This window comes from Mytilus galloprovincialis, chromosome 6 (genome assembly GCF_965363235.1).
Source record: "Mytilus galloprovincialis chromosome 6, xbMytGall1.hap1.1, whole genome shotgun sequence".
Lineage (NCBI taxonomy): Eukaryota > Metazoa > Mollusca > Bivalvia > Mytilida > Mytilidae > Mytilus > Mytilus galloprovincialis.
This window is the reverse complement of record NC_134843.1, coordinates 38,904,054-38,927,841: the sequence shown is the minus strand read 5'-3', so window position 1 is coordinate 38,927,841 and position 23,788 is coordinate 38,904,054. Positions and strand designations below refer to the sequence as shown.

General features: G+C 32.2%; 3 protein-coding genes and 1 long non-coding RNA gene across 4 annotated transcripts in view; 3 read left to right on the top strand and 1 right to left on the bottom strand.

Annotated features, from left to right (window-relative positions):
• Positions 1–23,788, top strand: part of LOC143078587 (uncharacterized) — a 336,725-nt gene that overhangs the window by 130,549 nt on the left and 182,388 nt on the right. The window lies entirely within an intron of this gene.
• Positions 3,323–17,466, top strand: LOC143078478 (uncharacterized). Its single transcript, XM_076253337.1, has 3 exons — positions 3,323–3,457; positions 14,868–16,594; positions 17,263–17,466. The coding sequence occupies exons 1-3, from the start codon at positions 3,421–3,423 to the stop codon at positions 17,464–17,466; spliced, it is 1,968 nt and encodes a 655-aa protein (XP_076109452.1). The 5' UTR covers positions 3,323–3,420.
• Positions 5,739–22,480, bottom strand: LOC143079536 (uncharacterized). The gene is made up of 4 exons (XM_076254937.1): positions 22,257–22,480; positions 12,983–13,146; positions 7,288–7,344; positions 5,739–6,300 (listed from the first exon to the last, which is right to left on the bottom strand). Exons 2-4 carry the CDS (start codon positions 13,078–13,080, stop codon positions 5,823–5,825), a joined length of 633 nt encoding a protein of 210 aa, XP_076111052.1. The 5' UTR covers positions 13,081–13,146; positions 22,257–22,480; the 3' UTR covers positions 5,739–5,822.
• LOC143079537 (uncharacterized) lies at positions 18,147–20,964 on the top strand. The gene is made up of 2 exons (XR_012979429.1): positions 18,147–18,291; positions 19,071–20,964. It is a non-coding gene; the product is annotated as an uncharacterized LOC143079537 (long non-coding RNA).

The following is a 23,788-nucleotide window of genomic DNA, read 5'->3' as shown; positions in this document are numbered from 1 at the left end:
TTGGGTGCTGAATCTTTATGTTAAGAAGTAAATTAGTCCAGTTCTAAAAGGTCAAATTTTAGCACGTCTGAAGCTGTCAAACTGAATTTTACACCCCCTTAACACAGAATTGTCAATATTTTGAGTTAGAGCTGGTAGAAGTTTCTATAATTTTGATATTATTTGTCTCACTGGTAGTACACTACACTGTAAAATCATTTTGAGAAAGAGCAGGTGCAGATTTTTTTAATTTGAATTTATTGTCTAAAAGAAATGCACTACAAAATAACTGTGTTCTCGGGCCTAAGAAGGTCAAATTATGGCATTCAACTGGGAGCCTTGTTGACATTAAAAGAATGAAAAGAAGTATTGTCCACTGTCATTGATAATTTTTTACAATATTTGAATAAGAAACTTTCTTAAGGTGCAAGTGTAATTCAGAACATATGCATGACAAGGCAATGAATATGAATAAATTATTTGAAAAATAACTAATCTGTACTTCTACTTAAAACTTAATGTAAAACATGAAAAATGTATTCTTAAAAGTACATGTATTAACACAGACTTTCAATTTTTTCTGAAGTTTCATTGGTGGAGCTTGACTTTTCACAGTATGGTGGTCAAGGGTCTCTAGTTCTGAAGTTTGATTATTAACTTTTTTCTACCCTTTATATTACATTATAAGAAGCATAAAAAGCAGTAGAAAGTGCTTGCCTAAATAAAAAAATCCCTTTCAGAAAGCTGTAAAATATCGTCATACATGTATATGAAAATCATTATTTTCTTTAATTTAAGAAAGGAAAAATGCGGAATTTAATAGCAGAGTCTTAAATACTTAGCTATTACTCAATTGTGTTCAATTTTAAACTATTTTATTCATCTCAGCTTTCTTGTACATGTAATATTCATTTGGTGACACTGACATGACTGATAGTTGATTTTATACATGTATACATGTAGGTATCAGTAATAATAATTATAACAAGTTACATTTTTGTAACTAACATCTAAATCACACCCAGCTTCATATAGACCAGTACTGTATGTCCTTATGCAAATTAAAATGTTACAGATTAGCACCATCACTCAGTTGAGAAAATATTGTTGATATATATTTGTACATGCATTGATAATTTAGTAGCAAGATTTTTTCAGATTTAAATTTTAAGTGGTTTCTATGTATTACATTGACCTATGGTTAGAGGAATGGTTAGGATCCGGCTTAGATGTTTAACCCCGCCACATTCTCAATTTCTGTATGGTGTCTGTGCCATGTATCATGTGTTTATTTGTTTGTTATTTTTTTGTACATAATTTAGGCCAATAATTTTGTTGTTATATGAAGGATTTCACTAATATACAACAGCAATTTATACCTGAAATTTCAACCAAGAAAAAAAGGTGTATAAATGCTCATTATTGAAGGCTGTTTACCATGTTCACCTATATTTGCTAACTGCTACAATATTTGATCTAGTGGAGACTTGTATCAATAGTAATCATACATATACATTTTTGTACATGTACACGTACCACGTAATTAATATATTAAAAATAGCTGGCCATTTAGTTATGGAACATGAGAGACAAACATTGTCATTGTAAGACCTTAAATTAAGATTTATTTAGAGTCTGATAAAACCGGGCTATACTGGAGATACAAATGTACATGTAGGTGTAGAGTGGTCATTAAGGAAATGAATTGCAATGACCATAGTCAGAGCAATTTACATATTTTTGTATGTATAGTGCATGTAGTTGTTTCGTGGTAATAAGGGGAAATTGAAAAACCATCTAGTTTTTAAAATGTATAGCAACACATCCATAGCATAATTTATAAGAAAACCACTTCAGATAGCATCACATTAAAAATTGTAAAATCACATTACCATGAAGTTAAAAGGCCCTTGGGAGAACACTGTGAGTAACTATAGAAAGATGAACAAAAGTTTGCATGTTTATGGTTGTATGCTGTTCACCTTTACATTTACCTGATTTATATTCAATGTCCTTTGGTCTGTGATGGCATTGTCATATTGTAAATCATACTAGATATCTTTTAACTATAAAATTTAAACACACTGATAAAATTTAATAGCTGGCATGGAGACAGGGCTCACATGCTTCAGAATCATAGGGATACATTGCAAGTGACTCTCTTTGAAACAGATAGGGAGAAGTGGAGATTTGAGAGAGAAGTGCTCTAGTACTATAGTATTAAGTGTCTACCGGTATGATGAGTTTATATATGTAAATAATGTTCTTTTTATATTGTTCAATTCAAGTTGGAGTATACAATTTAAGTCCAAATCTTTTAATTATCATAAAAAAAAATTATGTTTCATTGACTTGTTAAAATTGAAAATGTAGAATGATCCATGAAAGCAACTAAATAGAGTGGTCAGGTGACAACAGCATGACTAGATTTCACTTTTGATGGTTAGGCAAAAGGAATTGATTGGAAAGCGACTTGTACACTGCTAGCATGAGCCCTGAATTAGACATTGTATTTTATTTATTTTAGAATCTGACATACATGACATATGACTGTAAGATTTACTTCTAGTCAATTAGCAAAAATCTTCTGGAAATCTATTTATGCATGGCAGTCATTTAAGACAATATTGTATTTTATCAAACTATGGCCACGTTCCTAGCTTTAGTTACAGCTAAGATAAAGAGTGGCGCAATTTCACCATCTCTTATAAGGTTACCATAAGAGTCTTGTATTTTCATCACAAAGAAGTGTTACATGTACTCCTTTGAATTATAGAATAAGTTAACATCAGTAAATTAAGTCTCAAATAAACTTTATTTTATCACCAAACATAAAATCAGGACCATTTTCCCCATTTCAAGCCTCTGTAAGTTTTCTTCTATTTTCACCATGTACACACATGCGCAAAGTCAACTTTCGAATACACACCCTAATTGGAATTTTGTACATCAGGAGTTTGTAAACATTGACCAATAAGACCATGATTTAAAACATAATGAAATATTGGCAAGCTAAAAAGGTAAGACCAGTTCGAGTCTATGGACATTTCATGCTTTTCCTAATCCCACTGACTTCATTCTTTTTTATACGGCCGCAAAAATAAAAATAAAAATATGGTTGTATATTGGTATCACATCGTCCGAAGACGGATTGTTTTCGAATTATAACTTTTGTATTTATATAAGTAAAAAGAAATCAAAAAATTTTAACACAATGTTTATAACCACAAAAGAGGGGTTAAATATCTATTTTTTGTATGTTAAATTAACTCACATAACTCTTGTAATATGATAGGGGGTTAGGGGGGATATTTGTAGATCATAACATTATGTTGAATAACAACATAAAAAGAAATTTGTCTAACTATATGTAAAATTAATTCCTAACTTTTGTCTCATTTAGGTTAAAACGTGTACAAAGTGATGGTTACATTACCTTAGATGAATATGGATTTTTCTGGTTATTTTGATATATGTGGTAAGTACAATATACAAATAATTAAAAATGTTAATTGTGCATAATTCGTACAACTGTATTTTTTTATGGTCCTGGGGCTGGCCTGTTATCATTTTTATACCCCATGGAAAGAGGACACAGAGAGTATAATGTTTTTGACCCGTCCATCCGTCAGTCCTGTTTCTTGTCATAGCAACTCCTCTGAAACTACACTGTAACAGAATTTAATGAAGCTTTTTGAAGATAATAAGGACATACTACGTAGATGTGCATAAAGACAGGACTTGTTTTTATATTTTTCTTACACTTATTTAATTTCTCCTAAGACAATGTGAGGTTGTTTAATCTTGCATGAAGAGATATTTCCTGTATCACAGTATTGATAGTGTCATTATTATATTGAAATTAAATACCATGATATATCAAATGATATCCAGTATTACTTGTGATAAAACTAAATTTGTGTAACTATTTATTGATTGTTAAAAAAAAACATTGATATATACATGTACATGTATCCTGATAATAGTGAGTGCAGTTGTGGGAAATGTTGTATATTATTTAATGCTATCGCACAATTCAATGACAATGCAAGTATTAATTGCATCCACCCCTCAGTCAGTGTCTAGTGGCTTGAGTTTACATCTATTAAAAAATTTAATAACTGAAGAATTTCAGAACAACAAATCATAGGTGATTTGGGACAGGATTATTGTTTTTATAGCCCGGCTCATGCTTTTTTCACAAAAAAATAAGTTTTTTTTGTTTGTTATTGATTTTAATAATACATGAATTACTTTTATATGTATGTTCAAAAGTATACAGAAAACCGCTAACCGGAAGTCTAATCTGACTTAGAATTTCATCTAACGACGAATATCAGACAGCAAATACACTTCATTCGTAGTATATGTATGTTTATAGTATACAGAAAAACACATACTGGAAGTCTAATCTGACTTAAAATTTCATCTAACACGAATATCAGACAGCAAATACACTTCATTCGTAGTATATGTATGTTTATCATGTTTATAGTATACAGAAAAACACATACTGGAAGTTTAATCTGACATATCATGACGCCTTTTTCTCGTTTTTCTCCCCAAAAAACTAAATCTGAATAATTATATGAATGGATGACAAATGCAATTATGCACTGTACCTATAGGACACAGAGGCATGATGATTAATTTATTGTGGAAAGAAGAGAATTGACACACATCTGGTTAATTAGTATAGATATTTCTGGCATTATTTCTATTATTCAATATTGGTTGTTTTATAAACCAGATTCTCAATACCGATGCTGCACTTGGTCTCTTGTGTACTTGGTAAAACAAAGTCTACCTAACCATTAGGAACAGTATTACTACAATGTATTCTGTATGGTTTTTTGCTCATTGTTGAAACCTGTATGGTGGCCTATACCTAATAACTTCAACACCATTTCAGTCTTTGTTGAGAAGTTTCATACCAAATTTTATGTTTTATAATATTATTAACTACTGATCTTGAAATTAAAAAACCACATACAGTCCTTGTTCTGTAACATGTGTAGATATACATGTACATTTGGTTCTGTCAATTTCTGTTAAGTTTGTAGTACATATGTTCATTCGTAAGCAAAATGTGAAGTATTAATTCGGTGCTGTGAATGCCAAACCTCTATTTCTATATGGCTGAGCTGGTAGATAAAAAATATTTAAAGAAAGACTTGATGATGTTATATTTGCCTTTGGCATTTCTTTTAATAAATACAATGTGGAATATACATGTATATTGATGATCATACATGAATGAAAAAATGAATATATATATATATATACAAAAAATATAAAAATATGTATATCCTATGGCTAATTTATCCTTCCTCACTCATTTAATCATACATGCATGTATCGTGTTTTGTCGAATTTACAAAAGATCAATACATGAAAGTTTTGGGCATTCTATTTTAAACATTTACAATGTAGAAACATGAGAAATATAATGCCACAATTTTAGGTGCTGTAATCATTAGACTAGGCCTACAATTTATCTTTAATGTTCATACAATTTCATACAGTTTGGTTTTGATGATATCAGTCTTTTGGGTTTTAAAGTAATATTCTTTCATTTGTTTTTTTTTTTTTTAGCTAATTTAGGGATGACTTGATGATAATAAGATATGTCAATAAAAAATCGTTATGAACAAAGTACAAGGTTTATAAAAAAAACTGTTCTGGTTACACAAACAATTTGAGTTATATATTTCAATTAAAAAAATTCTCAAAGTTGCTCATACCAAGTAAACAGGGACAGTTTGATAGGTTTTCAATTTTTGATTTATATATATAATTTTATAATAAATAACATGTGATAACCATGATAACAGAAATATAATTTAAAAATGTTGACAATAATGGATCAGTTTTTTTTCCCAAGCTTCATCGGCTGGTATCTCATCAGTTGGAACAGTTGATTTTTCCTCAGTTGGAACAGTTGATATTTCGTCAGTTGGAACAGTTGATATATCGTCAGTTGGAGCAGTTGATATTTCATCAGTTGGAACAGTTGATTTTTCTTCAGTTGGAACAGTTGATATTTCATCAGTTGGCTTTGCAGCATCTAAGTCTTGAATGGGTGTTGCTTCATATATTATATGATCATGATGATCTGTATCATTGGACTTGTGAAGAATTTCTGCTCTAATTGTTATGTTGGCTCCAGCAGTTTTGTTTGCTTCAACCGGTGTGTTGGCTTCAAGGTCTGTGTTGTTGGTATCAGAATCATCTTGCTGGTTGAATTCTGGTTCTCGGTCATGATCGATTGTCACCAGGTCTGTGCTTGTTTGGTCATCAAGGGGACAAGTTGATTCAAGTCTGAAATTAAAAAATCCTAATTAATAAGATAAGATATTAAAGATAATTGTATTCCAATTAAAGGGCCCATTTATTACAATGATTTTTATACGATCGCAAAAATTCTAAAAAATTTGGTCGTATTGATATCACGTTGGCGTTGTTATCTGCGTCGTCAGAGTACTTTAAGTTTTCGCCCTCTAACTTTAGTTTAAGTCAATAGAAATCTATGAAACTTGAACACAAGGTTTATGACCACAAAAGGAAGGTTTGGATTGATTTTGGAAGTTTTGGTCCATACAGTTTAGAAATTAGGGGCCAAAAAGGGCCCAAATAAGCATTTCTTGGTTTTCACACCATAACTTTAGTTTAAGACATAACAATATGTCTATTATTAACAGGCAAATATATTCCATGAATTAATATGTTCATGTTGAATATTTTATACACCATTGTCCAGAAGTAATGGTCTAAAATATGATCTTATATGGATAATAGAAATTATGATGGCTGACAATGGGGAACTTAGTTTAAAAAGCACCCTGTATGCGAAATATATACACATGTCTTCATCTAGATAACCTCTTAATTATGGAATGAAACCAAACATTACATTTATAAATGTTCCTTATGGAATGCTGATCATTATTTGCAACTTAGTTGTCGATTTACTGTTCAAGATGGCCACCAGGATATTAAGGCCAAATAAAGAAGTATGTGTGGTTCCAGTTACATCTGAAAAAAAGTTAGGGTAGGTAGGTAGGGATTTTTTTTTATTTTATGGCTTTTTTTTTACATTGAGTCTATGGGAGCAACATTCTGACTTTAACAGTGCCTACTGAAAAATGACAATAAAATCTTTACGGTAGGCTATTTTTAAGCCTCTAGTTTGTAATAGGGGATAATGAACCTTCAATAATGTTAAAAAGTGCCACTTATAGTGTTGAGCTTTTTTTATGATGCATTTTATTTTAGTCCGTCATTGATTTTGATTTAAGGATGCCCTACCTTTTTGTCTTATTAAGCATCTGACGCACTGTTTGTCCCTGTGTTTCAGCTCTTTGCCTGTAATTAAAAAAGTAAAATATAAAACAAATCGCAATCGAAACAGATTAAGACAAATTTATCATAAATCAAATTAATATAATTAGGACCAATCATGGTCTTTTGATTTGAGGTATTAGTTTATAACCATGATAACCTTGAAATATATCTCAAGGTGACCTTTTGACAATTGAAATGACACTTTAAACTTATTTTCTTCCTTCATACATTGTCATATTTGAATACATGTTTTTGGTGATAAGACCTTCCAGAACAATTTTTAAAGGCCCGTCAAAATTTTGAGGAGATGTACATGTATTTTGTAATAAAGATGTCCGGTGTCTGTCAAGAACGACTTATCCAAATTTCATGAAACTTGTTATAGTTGTTTATTATGAGGGTCAAATGATCTGTATACTTTTTGGTGAAAACAAGATTAAAACTTTTTGAGTTACGGCACTTTGTTACTAAAACAGGTGTGTGTTTTTCACATGTCATACTGTAGATCTAAAACGATTTAGATAATTGCTTAAAACTTTACACACTTCTAAGTTATAATTTAATCTTAAGATCGATATACTTTTTTGTGATGATTCAAAATTTTATTTTTCAGTTATTTAGTATTTTGTAAAAAAGGGGAAATTTTTTTTACATGTCATGCCATATCTCAAAAAAAAAATTAGGATTAGTGCATAAAACTTTAAACACTTCTTTGTTATATTAATCTAAAGATCTGTATATTTTTGGTTTTGATTCAAAATTCAATTTGAGAATGTGCTATTATCTTGTAAACCGTCTAGATCCCCACCCCTAAACCATATATATTCTTGTATCAGGGTTTGCAAAAACCCGGGTTTTATGAGTATTGCTCAGCCCAGTGGGAAATACTGGGAAAACCCGGGTTTTAGTGGGTTAAAATGGGCAATACTGGGTAATATAAAATACTTGTCTGAATTTTAAAGAAGATTCAGTGATAAACACAAATTTAATATATTTAATAAGATATTTATACCCTATTTTGTTTGTCTAGCATTTGTCTAGATTGTCAAACTGTAAATATAAAAACATTTTACACGCCCTTAATTGTGATATAATTGGGTTAAGTGAAACGCACCTGAAAGGGGATGATAAAATCGACTTACTTGGGTACAAATGGATCGGCTCAAATAGAAGAACCATTTTACATAACTCATGGCGTGGAAGCGGGGGTGTGGGATTTTTATTGAAATCGAGTTTGCTACAACATTTTGAGGTGGACATTTTAGACAATAATCGAGATGACATCTTATGGATACAACTTAGTTCAAAGGTCGATCAAGACATGAAAATGTACTTTTGTGTATGCTATTTACAGCCTGAACGTTCAAGCAGGGGAAATATAGCGCAAGACTTTTACGACAGTTTACTTGCACAAGTCTTTTTATATAGTAATGATGTTCCAATATTCATTTGTGGCGATTTTAACGGACGGGTCGGATCTATTCAAGATTTTGACGATATGATGGACTTAGTTCCAGAACGAAAATGGGTTGACGATACGAGAAACGCGTTTGGTGATCATTTGGTGAATTTTCTGAAAGACAGTAGATGTTGTATGATAAACGGTCGGGGAAAAGAAGATAAAAACAATTTCACATATGTATCAAATATCGGTAAATCGGTCGTGGACTATATGATCGTACCGTACAACTTGTTGACGCAGTATGAAAACTTTGAAGTGAAACTCGTTTCTGATGTCATTTCTGATCACGATCTTCCATTGGCATCGAATTCAAATCCTCCGGATCATTCGTTTTTACAGTGCTGTGTTCAACTATCTGGATATTCAAAACTGAATGAAATAAACTTTGATAAAGTAGATCAAGCATCAGGGAATACGGATAATTCACAAAATTTTCTTAACAGAAAATACAACGTCAAAAGTATCTCTACGAACATTTTCTCGAGCGAACGGGGCGTCGTAGCACTTAACGGCATTATAGACTCACTGCTAAGAGTACAGAGCGTCAAAAACGAAATCGACGCGATTTACGATACCCTTATTAACACACTCCACGATGAAATGAGCGAACATATATTGTACAAAGATATCAGATCATCGACTAGAAAGGTGAAAAATAGAGGCAAACCCTATTGGAATAATGAATTGAAGAATCTGTTCAAACGAGCGTGTAAAGCGGAAAAAAACTATCTTAGGTTCAAAGGTGATCATCGCAGGAAACTTACGTTGAAAATGGAATTTAAAACGGCAAGAAAAACATTCGATAAGATACTGAGACAGGAAGAACGAAAATTCACGAAGGAACGTAGAGAAAAGATACAAACGCTGAATACATCGAACCCAAAAGAATTCTGGAATGAGATCAAGAAATTAGGACCTGGAAGGAAAAATACAATCATCGATAACGTAGTGATGGATGATGGAACTTATTCTAACGACCCGAATGTAATCCGAGAAAGATGGAAAGAAGAATACTCAGAACTTTTCTCCGAAAACACTACAAACGTCGATAATGAGTTCATGGAGAGAATTAAGGCACTTAACAGTCAATGGGAGCTAGAATTCGAACAATTGCGAGTAAATGTAGATGATAATGAATCTCAACACATAAGTAGCATGAACGATGAGATTACGATAGAAGAAACAAAGCGTGCGATTCGAAAAGCGAAAAACGAGAAAGCCGTAGGACTGGACAATATTCCGAATGAAATAATAAAGAACGATAAATTGCTAACGGTCCTACATCGCATTTTTAACACATGTTTTACGCATGGAATAGTTCCGGAATACTGGACCAAGAGTATCATTCACCCGCTTTTGAAGAAGGGAAAAGACTACAGAGATCCGTTAGGATATCGATGTATCAGCCTCATCTCAACAATAGCGAAAACGTACAGCAATATTCTTAACACTCGACTTCTTGAATATCTAGAGGATAATAGTTTACTCAGCGAGGAACAGAATGGATTTCGGAAACTCCGATCATGCTTGGACCATATATACAGTTTGTGCACTATTCTCCGAAATCGAAAACTTGCGAATAAAGACACTTTTCTTTGTTTCATCGATTTTCAAAAGGCGTTCGACTCCGTAGATCACAACCTACTTTTTCACAAACTTTTGTCGATTGGAATTCATGGAAATATGTACAAAGCAATCAAGTCAACTTATGAAAAGCTTCAAGCAGCGGTACGCTTAAACGGATCTCTAACAGACTGGTTTTCAGTAGAAGCAGGCGTCCGTCAAGGTGACAATTTAGCACCGACCCTGTTCGCAGTGTTTGTTGACGATCTAGTGACGGAAATAAACCGCATAGGTAAAGGAATTAACATTGGAACAGATTCATTAAGCTGTCTTCTCTACGCCGACGACATTGTACTGATCTCAGATACAGTAGATGGATTACAATCATTACTTCACTGTGTAACCGATTGGTCAAAGACATGGCGACTTAAAGTGAATACGGACAAAACGAAGATAATGCACGTACGGAAAGCTTCGAAACCTAAGAATGATTATGAGTTCCAGCTAAACAATATGACTCTCGAAACAGTCTCGAAATACAGATATCTTGGACTTGTAATTACTGAAAATTTGGATTATAAGGAAACAACAAACGAACTAGTTTCCAGTGGAAGCAGATCTTTAGGTTCACTTGTGGCGAAATACTATGCAATGGATGGAATGGACTTTGATACATATACGAAGATCTTTGACTCGACAGTTTTACCTATACTAGAGTATGGATCCGGTGTGTGGGGACATAAGCGCTATGATTCATTAGAAAGACTACAATATAGAGCTATACGTACTTTTCTCGGTGTAAGTCTAACAACGCCGATACCCGCAATCACTGGAGATATGGGATGGTATCCGATTCATCATAGAATTCAGGTCAATATTGTGCGTCTTTATTGTAGACTAGTTAAATTACCTGACACTAGAATATGTCGTAAAGTTTTCGTCTGGGATCAAAATATATCTACCAGATATCGTGATACGTGGTTCAATCACGCAAAGAAACTGTTTGATTCATGCGGACTCAGCGATGTATTTTTTCTAGAGAATCAACATATTATAACGCCATACTTAATCGATTCTGTGAAAACGCATTTAGAAAACGAACATAAACAATCTTGGTTAGACAATATTCAGCAAATGCCTAAACTGAGAACGTACAAACTATTTAAAACAGAATTTGAAACAGAAACCTTTCTAAAACGTTGCTTAACTAGAAGTCAGCGATCTTCTATTTCACGTATGCGTTGTGGGACATTTCCTTTAGAAATCGAAAAGGGACGAGTTAGAAACATTCCAGTAGAACGTAGAACTTGTAAAATGTGCGATACAAACTCCGTTGAGGACGAAATACACTTTTTGATCCACTGTCCAAAATATACAGAGAAAAGAAACAAACTGTTTGAAAATATTTGTGTAACATTCCGTAATATATCTGGTCTTTCTGACACTGATAAACTGTGTGAGCTTCTTTCTAACCACAAACTTAGCAAACTCGTGGCAAATTTTATAGCAGACTGTTATCATATCAGAACTTTAACACTATGATCATTTGATTTGAAATTATTTATCTTATCTTTTTTGCAATTCGCTTATATATATAACATGACACTAAATTTTATGAACAATGATAAAGTCTCTTAATTATATGTATGTTAAATAACGATTCAAACAGTGCATCATAAGCCTATTTGGCTGGCTGAAGTTTTATATTATGTATTTAATGTAACGATATACTTTATATTCAGGTTGCACTATAATAAACAATTCTTCTTCTATAAAGCAAAACATTTTTTTCTTTCAAATAGATATAACTCCTAATTTAAGAATTAACAATTACTTTGTAAGAAAAATTACAATTAAATAATGTCACTAATTAATTAGTAATTATTCAGATTAGAACACAGATTTGTTTATGTAACAATAATCAGCCCTTATAATTCTATAAGTTTTATTGGCATGACCCCTTAGGGTGTTTATTTAGCAATATGAATGTATAACAAATAAAATTAACAAGTCACTTAAACACTGCAATAAAATGCATGTTTCAAAGTTTGGATTATTAAAATAATGTTTGGTAATTAAAAAGGTATCTTTAAATGTTCAAATCTTCTGTTCTGCCTACATATAGAATTAATAGAGAAGAGAATGAAATTGAGAATGATATTTAGTGTTAAAATAAGCTTAGAAAATCATATTGCCCAGTATTGCCCACTATTACCTATTTCTGGGAGTATTGCCCAGCCCGGGAAAACCCGGGTTTTCCCACCCGGGAATTCCCGGGCGGGTTATACTTTGCCAACCCTGTCTTGTATGGGACAATAAAACAAATTAAATGATAAAAAAGGGAAGTCCCTGGGGGTCACCTCACCCTATTCAATTTGATAATGTGCTTTTATCTTGTAATCAGACGAGATCCCCACCCCTAACCAAGAAATATTGGGTAATAAAACAAATGAAATGAAATAAAGGGAAGCCCCTTGGGGTCATACCCATCCCCTCTTGTTTAAAAAGTTGTAAACAGTCCCCACCCTTAAACCATATATATTCTTGCATGGAACAATAAAACACATCAAATGATGAGAGTCCATTGACTGTCATTAAACCAAAACTATTCATGAAAAAAATAAAATTACGTACTTGAGGTTACCATAGTATTGTCTGTTGACTTTTGACCTTCTAATAGCACGGTTTAACTTTTTGTTGGTTTTTGGTGATGAGCGTATCTCTGGAAACATCTCTCTAACAATTCCAATTGTCTTGTGTCTATTGTCGGACACTTCATCTAGGGTTCTTATGGCTCTCTGCAAGTGTAAAATGATTTTAATTTAATTTAAACTAAAAACAAATTGGAGAAAAAATGAATGACTACTCAACATATGGCGGTTTTTTTTTTATACCCCAGGAATAGTGCAGTAGGATTACTTTTTTCAGAGATATGATTTTTGGACTAAAAATAGTCACTTAAATGATAAATTTTCAACACTTTTGCTCTTCTTTCTTGAGGATGTTGATTTGATATAATTTGTCAAAAAGTATACAGTGACAAGTTATAAATCAAGTTCGGATTTTGTTCCAATAAAATGAATTTGTAACAGGTACCAGGGATCTCCATGGATGAAAATTGAACCATGGAGGAACTTTCATCATCATAAACTGTATCATACACCGTACAGTGTAGCACGATGTAATGTATTTCATCCCTCCACATAAGTATGGGTGAACATGCTAATTTATTTCTTATTTGAAATATATTTATTTGAATTTTCATTATAAATACTATATAGAAGTATATATTTTCAATAATTGCGGTTTCTATTAACCCTTCAAAGGTCATGCCCTCATGCCCTACCTTTCCCTAAGTCGAGAATAACCAATAGCTGTCACGAAGGTCCTAATGCATTTTTCTTGCTATTTTTTGGTAATTGTTATGGGGGTTAAAAATCATGTGGAGCTTATTTTTCACGGACACTGTCAAATTCAGTAGTCATGAACCCATTACCAGTATGGCTGGTTTGCAGTAGTGCGGATGTATCAATTTGATTATAAAATACGAAATGTTTGCACCTGTCCTAAGTCAGGAATCTGATGTACAGTAGTTGTCGTTTGTTTATGTAATATATACGTGTTTCTCGTTCCTCGTTTGGTTTATATAGATTAGACCGTTGGTTTTCCTGTTTGAATGGTTTTACACTAGTAATTTTGGGGCCCTTTATAGCTTGTTGTTCGGTGTGAGCCAAGGCTCCATGTTGAAGGCCGTACTTTAATCTATAATGGTTTATTTTTAAATTGTCATTTGGATGGAGAGTTGTCTCATTGGCACTCACACCACATCTTCCTATATCTATATATTATTGTTACAATACAGCAGTACTCAAGTTATTTCTGATGAAATAACAATAACTGTTCTACGCCTTATTTTGTACTTCTTAAAAAAGGGGGATGCTGATTGCGCAAGTCAAAATAAAAGCATGTGTTCATCTTGTTAAAACTTTGTAACTGGATTATCAATTTATTTATTTGATCTCTGAATTATCATAAGCATTTGGGGAAACTTAGTTAGATAATTCGACAAATAAATCGTTTATCTTCAGATAATATTCTCCTGTCTGTTTTGTTGATCTATCGATCTGTACAAGCTCAGGTACAAGTGATTAGCGATCTTAATCTGGTTATCCCTAATGGATTATACTATAAAAACAGCCTGAGGGTTATGCAATAACATGCATTTGATTAAAATTGCTAATAAAATGGTGTCAGGCTATAAAAACTTTCCAGTTTTGAACCATGGCAGAAGACAATTGAAAGATGGCACAAGTCATTTGATGATTGCGCAAGACATTTGAACGATGGCGGGGCGCTATCATTAAACAGGCCATGGAGGTCCCTGAGGTACATGTAGTGATTTGCAATACTCACAGAAATCAGAATGCTAAATGTTTATATATTAATTTTTCGTTATAATGATCTGAGTTAATATCAATCACACAATTCCAAATTCACTAAAATCTGTCTTTTCTTTCAGAACTTGGGAAAAGTAAAAGGACTCAAAGAAGACAACAACAGAATTATTTTAAAACCATCAGTAATTCAATCAAGGAATCTTCATATCTGAAGCCAAACTTTTTACCGATAGAGAATAATGATGATTCACTTAGCGAAAAACTTCAAGAACCACTATATCCAGGTTGTCGTACAACACTACTTGACTCCTTGTTTAGACACTTCATAAACTTCAGCGCTAACAATGGAATGTCAAAAACAGCACTGAGCATGTGCCTAAAAAATGAGAAGACAGTATTACCAACTCCCAACTGCCTCCCTGAATCTTATAAGGAAGCATATCAAATGATAAAACCGATGATTATAGAAACAAAAAGATATGATGCATGTGTCAATGACTGCTTACTTTTCTGCAAAACAAGTGACAATGACCACTCATTAGACAGAGAATGTACAAAATGTGGAGAGCCAAGATACAAAGCAGAGTCTTTAAGTGCACGAAAAACTTTTACGTATATGCCTATTGGACCAAGACTTTCAAGGATTTTTGGAAGTGACAATATATGTAAGATTCTTTATTCCAGACAAGATCTTTGCAATGGAAAGTTAACTGACATAACTGATGGAAAGATATATAAATCTTGGTATGAAGATGGAGGAGTCTTTCAGGACATGGAGGAAAGCTGTACAGTTCCATTGGCACTTTTTTGTGATGGGCTTAATCCTCACAAAAGTATGGCAACTCAGAAGTCGATGTGGCCATTAATCCTCACCTGGCTCAATTTGCCTGTAAATGTCCGAAATATTTTAGGACCAATGATGTTGGTTGGCATTGTTCCAGGTACAAAGACAGAAGAGCCAAAAAACCTCGATCCATATTTGGACCTTTTAGTAGATGAATTGCTAGAACTGACAGAGTGCACAATGTTTAATGCCTACAGAGGAGCCCCTACATCAGTCCGAATAGCACTCCTGCATTACATGTGTGACATTCCCGCATTCAGCAAGATTTTACATGTTTCAAGCCAGGCTGCACTCCGTGGATGTCCTTATTGTAAGGAAGAAGGATTCTATTGTAAGTCTTTACACAAAGTGGTTCATATCAACAATAGAGCTTTTTTACCAGAAAATCATCTATTGAGAAAAGAAAAGAATGATTTTGCTATCAAAGGTGAGGACAGAGCAAGTAAACCCGAGTCTTATACAAAAGAAGAAGAATTAGAAATCAGAAACAGCTATGATCAACTTCCAAATCAAAACAGAAAATCTCTTTTACAGAAAAAAACAGGACTGAAAGGAAAATATAGCTTCATGAGACTGCCTTACCATAATCGTCAAGAACAAATGCAACCTGACGGTATGCACACCATTGCAGATGTAATTGGCAATCTCTTTGGCCTCATAACAGGAAAAGATGATGGGAAAAAGGTACGAAGTGGAGAAGAAGAGTTTCAACGATTTAAGGATTCATGGAACAGCAGAACCATCATCAATGACGAGGAAACAGTTGTAGGAAGCAACAAAAGAAAATCAAATACAGAAGACGGGAAAAAAGCTAAAAAAGCAAGAGTAGAATCAATGACAGCAGAAAATGAACTACCCCCAGCTCCATGGAGACTTGATAGATCAAGTGTTAAAATTGCTGATCAAAGAGCCATGTCATTGGTGTATCCAACAGGATATGACTACCACCCAGACCAGCATTTTTCAAAGCCATGGACACTGAGGACTATGCATGGAAAACATCAGGTATACATTTTGACTTTTGATTTTGTTGTTCTTGTTAGGAGAATGATAACATGTATATGATGTGGGTCTTTGACTGGCACACATGTTGTTTATGCCCCAATTATGAACAGTGTGTTTTCATTCTGTTCCTCCTTTTGTTTGTCCTGCTTCAGGTTTCATTGACCTATAGTTGTTAATTTCTGTGTCATTTGGCATGTTTGGTCTCTTGTTGAGAGTTGTTTCACTGCATCGGCAATCATACCACATCTTCTAAGTTACAGGTCAAGTTTAATATTGGTTTAGTCTAGTGATTTTGTATAGAGCTATGATCCTTGATGTATTATGTTTACACCTTGACAAGTTATAGATTAAGTTAAAATTTTGTTCAAATACAATGTACAATGAACAGGTAGGGGGCTATGTCTAACAGAATGTTTGTTTGTAATGGTCTTCATTGCAAATTTTAAAAAATGAGACAATTATAATTTGTTGTTGGATGTTCAATTTTAATGCTGTAATACTGTAGTACGATTTGTGAATTTTCTTGTCAATTTGATAATTACAGTACATTCTTCCAATTTTATATAAAAAAAGTTTTTTCTGTACCCACATGTACAATGTATTCATGCATGCACAACACAAAACAATAGATTCACTGAAGTATTTGACCATTTATTTGACATTTTCAGTTTGTAACCAGTGGAGCTGCACTTTGGTGTCTACGAGGACTATTGCCCAGTAAACAAGAGACAACATTAGGGAAGCTTTTTAATGTGATTGAGTTGCTGACCAGTGAATCTTATCATGAAAACGAATTGGAATTCATTAATGAATCTACAAGTGAAGCTGTTTCATTGGTGGAAAGAGATTTCCCTATTGCATTACAGGTATGAGACAAACTTAATTAGTATGTGCATTTCGTTTTATTAGTACACAAAAAGATAATTGTCAAAATTGCTTATGTTAGCTTACAGTCAGGGGGTACTACTTGTACATGTTATTTTTAATGACTTGGGGAAGTAATATTAATATACTTATATAAGTAAATTTGTAGGATACTTATACAGGTGAATTTTATTTACTTGTATTCATGTAGGTAAAACAATATTGGCTGAGTTATGTCCCTTAGACATTCAGATTTTTTTACTTGTAAAAGTAAAAAAATCATCCTATCTTGATAGTATCTTCTTTTATTGAATTCTAATGATTTCTTTGCTCTAATAGAATTTTGCAGATGTCTTTACTAATCATTTAAGTGTAATTTCATGGAAAATCCAATACATAATTAAGATCTTTGCACAATCAGTTTATTTGTTGAATTAATGAGACGAAACATTGGACTCTAATACAAAAATTGAGAAAACTTGGGGAAGAATTATTAAAGGCATGAATTTACTTTTTAAAACTTAAACACTTTTGTGGGATTGTAAGAAAAAAGTTACTTCTACAAGTATTTTTTTGAGAAAATTGTATTTGCAGTGTTCTGTGGATTACTGAAGTGTATGTCATATTAATTTTAACCATTACTGATACATTGTTATTTATTTATGTTATAGACTATTACAATACATCTACTTCATCATATACCAGAAGGATTTGCAAATTTTGGTCCTCTTTATGGGAGGTGGCTGTTTCCATTTGAAAGAGTAAACAGTTGGATAACCCGTCAAGCTTTAAATAAAAATAAGATTGAAGCCACAATCATGGAGACTTATGCTGTAAGTATATGCCATATAAGGCAACTTTATCATATATATATAGTTATATTTCAGTCTCAACACCAGATCTTTACTCAAGTCCACCATGAAAAATTTTGTCACAAGATTTTCATGTCAATTTCTGTTTTAATGATGTCTACTTAAGAAGCTATTTAAAATACTATTATAAATTACAACGTATATGAATCAAGGAATTAATAGAAAACATGAAACATGTAGAGTCTTTGTGGTTGCTTTCAAGATATTAACCGTTTAGCAATTTGGTGGGAAGTGAATACCTCTAGATTTTTATGCATTTAACAATGGATGAATAGCATCAGTTTTCCTTCAGAAACTTTATAATTAAAGGATTTTTATTTTAATAAGGCATCTTAATCAATATATGTTTTAATAAGATATAAAAGGAAAAGAAAGGGTTTTGGTAACAGAATGTGTCAATCGCACTCACTACATCAGAAAAACCAGAGGATTCAGAATAACAGGCAAACATTCAAAAGCAAGGAACATTCTTAGACTTGATTTTATTTCATGGTTAATATTATTAACATGATTAAAGAATTGTGTTTTGATTACAAAATAGTCAGCAAGTTTGGTTTTTACTGTTTTCACTTTGGTTTATAATAGAGCAGGATCTGGAAAGCAATTATATAAATTCATAATCTTATTTTATATTTAATATATCTCAAATCCAGTGTTTCTGTTTAGTTCTTGCATGTAAATCGCAAAATGGAATATCCATTTTTTAAATTGTTTCTCATGGTCATTTCTTTATTTTTTAGATTTACGATTGGTGTGTCTACATGATAATGTCTGGAAAGGTCAAACAAGATGGTATTGACATTGGTAAACTAGAGAGACTGCTTTTAGAAGATGAAAAAGATGACAGTTGTAGTACAAAAGAGAAAACGTTCTCTATTGATGATAACATTTTGAGAGAAATGTCCAATGTTTACGACTTTTGTTTGGTAGCAAGAATGAGTAAGGAAGGCAAAGAACTTGCTTCATGCACAAGGTCCTATGGAAACACTACATATGGAAACACTGGCAGGAAAATTAATTTTTCACCTTTTTCCAATAACAGATCTTCAAATTCATATGTGTATACTGTAGATGAAAATTCAACAGATTCTTTAGTTGACAGTATAATATTTGGTTCAATTTGTAAGATTTTTGAGCACGTTTGGAGAGGACAAACATACACCTGGGTTTTGCTTGATATATTTGATGATGTAAGATATGAAGATGGATTCTGGAGTGTGTTAGAGCATAAAACCTCACAGAAACCTGTTATGTTGAAAGATGTCAGTGCTCCACAGATTGTTGGGAGAGAAAATGATAGACTTCATTATGTCCGTACATGTATCTAACTTGTAATTGATCAGTTTTCTTATTTGACAAAGTATATGTATATAGACAATGTTTTAAATTTCTCCAAAACTGCTGTTTAAATTTTACTTCTTTGATACCAATGTGTATGAATGTTAAATAAAAGCTCCTTTTCTTATAAGATACCATAAGAATCTTTATTTCAGACTGCAAAGTCAATATTTTTTACATGAAACAGAATATTCTGTTCATATTTACACATATATAACTGTCTGATTACTGTATATTCAGAAATTATTGCGTGCATTTATTACTGATATTTTATCATTTAAGAATAAAATGCTATATTCAGAAATTTCCTATTGATTTAAAGAAAAATTTCAAAATGCGAGTTTTAATTATTGGAATGATAACCATAATGATTTTTAGCAAAAATAAAATAATTTCATAATATACAGTCCTGACAGTATTCATGATATGTTTATATATGAGTAGTTCTTTATTTATTATATATTGGAATGTAAGGTTAATTAAATAATTAAATCTTAAACTATTAAAGCTATTTAGAAAGATAGGGTTTTCGAGTATTTATCTTCAAAATAATTTAGACCATGTGTATTCTTTCTTACATGTACAAATGATACATGCTTGGTCAGAGAGTTTGACTGTTTCTATACAGATTTTGTGTACATAGATTTTTTTTTAATTCTTTGTATTAAAGAATTTTAACTATTTGTCAGTACAAACTGTACATACAATATAATATACCTAAATAAATCTATTTTATCTTGAGAGTCACACATCCTTTGAACCTGTACATAATTATAAATAAATTCAAGTGATATCTTAAGATTGAAATTAATGCCAAGCCAAACAAATTTAAAGGATATATAAGTATAAAAGTTGGCTTATCAGGCTGACTTGTACTTACTTGTATTTTAAGTGAATACTGTTGTAACAGTGTGTATTAAAAAACGTTTTCAAACTCTAGCTCATGTATTTTATACTTATCAACAAAATCACACACTTATAATTTTATATAAAGTTAGTTTTTTTTCTGAATTGAAATAAAGATGATAAAAATTTATAGATAGGTTACTAGTTCACATTTTTGACACAATAAATTTTGAAGTTTAACTTATTTGTAAGGGAGAACATGTTTTTTGTTATTGAAAGTTTATAAAAGTGTATCATATGATCATTGATAATTATTATTTCTTAATTTGCAAGGGTAGTTTTACATGTGATAGCTTATATATTTGATCTTGCTGTATTGACTGACTTTCAGATGTGTAATTTGTTACATTGTGTTCATATAGTATGAATAAAAATATTCTTGTACACAAATATGTCCTTCTTCCATATAGCTGAAACGTTTTTAAACAAGTAAGAAGTTATATTGGCATCAGTTACAGGCCAATAATGTTTTCAGTCACTCTTAAGCATACCTGCACACTTATTGAGCGTTAAATTGTTTGTTTTTTTCAAAACCACATGAATAAATATACTCTGGACATGTATAAAAATGACAGAACAAGCCTAACATATGTTTTTATATGAAAGAAAACAGTTAAGGTGGTACCTAACCCAACAGGGAGATAACTCTGTAAAATTTGAGTTCTGTTGTGTTGTTAAGGGAAAAATTAGTGTTGTCAAACTGCTATATATATAAAACCAGTGTATTTTTTCTGAAAAAAACGGTTGCTTCAAATTCTTTGTATTTTTATACAACCGCAAAAATTGAAAAAAATTTGTCAATTATTGGTATCACGTTGGCTTCGTCGTCGTCTGAAGACATTTGGTTTTCGCACTATAACTTTAGTATAAGTAAATAAGTATCTTTGAAATTTGAACACAAGGTTTATGACCACAAAAGGAAGGTTGGGATTGATTTTGGAAGTTTTGGTACCAACAGTTAAGAAATTAGGGTCCAAAAGGGCCTAATTAAGCATTATTCTTGGTTTTCGCACAATAACTTTAGTATAAGTAAATAGAAATCAATGAAATTTAAACACAAGGAGGAGTTTCAAATAACCATCTTCAACAAGTTAACTCATACAAATAAGGCAACATCTTTAATTTTTTTCACAAGATTCATTACCATGATGCATCATGAATATGCATGAAAACATTTCCACTGTATGTAAAGCAAACAACTAATAAGTCAATACGAGATTCACAATCAAATATGGAACAAATACACATATTTAATATGCACGCAATTCAACACAAATCTCACATGGTAAAACAGGATGTAAAACAATGAATGAGAGTTGTCTCATTGGCATGCATTCCACATTCCTCTAAATACCAGTAATTTCAGATATTTCCTATTAATGTGGTACCTAACACTACAGGGAGATAGCTCTGTAAAATCAGCTAAACGTTTTAATTACGTTGTGTTGTTAAGGGGAAATTCAGCTTCTGAATGATCAAAATTACTGTCTGTCAAACTGCTATATAACCAGTGTAATTTTTCTGATAAAATGATTGGTTCAATTTTATTTATATTTTTGTCAAAAGGTCAAAGTAAATACTTCAAAACTTTGTGAAAATTAAACGAGCCAAATTAATTTTAGTGAAAGTGGTGTGTACCACCTTAAACTTATATACATTTATATTTTATGTGGTGTACTCACATGAAGCAATGAATGGGCAACATTGCCCCTGGTGAAGTAACTGTCGGAACTGTATCCGTAGCTAATGCCTGGATCTGTTTGTGTTGAGATTGTTGCTGTGGCGACTGGTTTCCAACAGCTGCATGGCTCATTGTGGGCGATGAGTTTGGCACAACATAAACATCCAATAGTACATATAGCGCGATTATAATGAGCAGGTTGAGAACCGGGTTGGCTGAAGCTAGTATCCATGATTTATGAAATAATCACGGTTGAAAATGATTGTTTATATATGAGGGGGGCTTACATCAGGGAGGCCATACCTCTGTCTGAGTGTACGGCAAGGGGTGCAGGGTATTGTCATAAATTCTCTGGAACTATGGAACACTTACCTGTCAGTAGATGTCAACCCTAATTAATATACTTTGTGTTGTTGTAACAATTACCTTGTGTTTGTGTACACATATTAATCGGACATTCTAAAAAAGAATACTTTTAATAAACTACATTTCATAGTAACAAAGAAAATATATATTTACAATTATTAATACCATGCACATTGGTTGAAAAAAACTTGATTTAACTTGCATGTAGCTTGCAGGACCGATTTACCTGTAACATTTGTAGGAACTTAGATTATTTTTTGTATATAAGATGACCGATAGTGCTGTCTCAATTCAGAGTTTTAACTTTAAAAAACATGATTAAGTGTGTAATAATATAGTACAGAATAGTATAGAATGTCTATCTATAGCTACATCCAACGCTTTACATGTCATGATATAATGATATTCGTCACCGATATCTATTGAGCCGCAGAAATGACAAAGTCTGTCTAGAAAGGGGTTGGTTATAATAACTTTAGGAAATTATACTGTTTTTACAATAACTGTTTACTTGTTATCATTTCAATGAATATCAAGTTATATTTGCCGATGGACGGTTGTTGAGTTAATGCACGGTATTGTGAATTTTTTTTTCACAATTGAATTTATAGAACCTTTTGTTAAGATTCATTGTCCTATGTATCAAATTAAAATAGCTTTCTATTTCCAGTTCTTTGGCGTTTGAACACCACTGCATGCTCATCCAATGAAAAAAGGAAAGTCATAATATTTATTTTATTAATAATGTAATCTTTTATTCCTAAGCAATACAACTTACAAAAAATAATTATTACAAATATTCAGTTACATCAGTGAAATATATTTACATTTAAACAATTAGTCAAATAATCATATAAGTAAGTAAACCCATGCATATAACAGTACAGCAGAGTATGATCAAATATAACACATTTTTAAATGAATTTAATTTCGTGCCTTCTCAGTCAGAAATAATAACCTCCCTTGAATTGTTAAGTTGCTTTATATTATGAACAGATACTGGTGAGCACCCAGCCACTTTAAAAGGGGGTCCCATCCCAGCACAAAAAAGGGGCGAGTTCCAACTATATGTCCCCATTCAAATACATTATCGTCTAAACAGTTTAAGATTCGACGGTTTTCTTCAACAATATGGTTTGATAAATTTCTTTCGAAGTTCATTATACT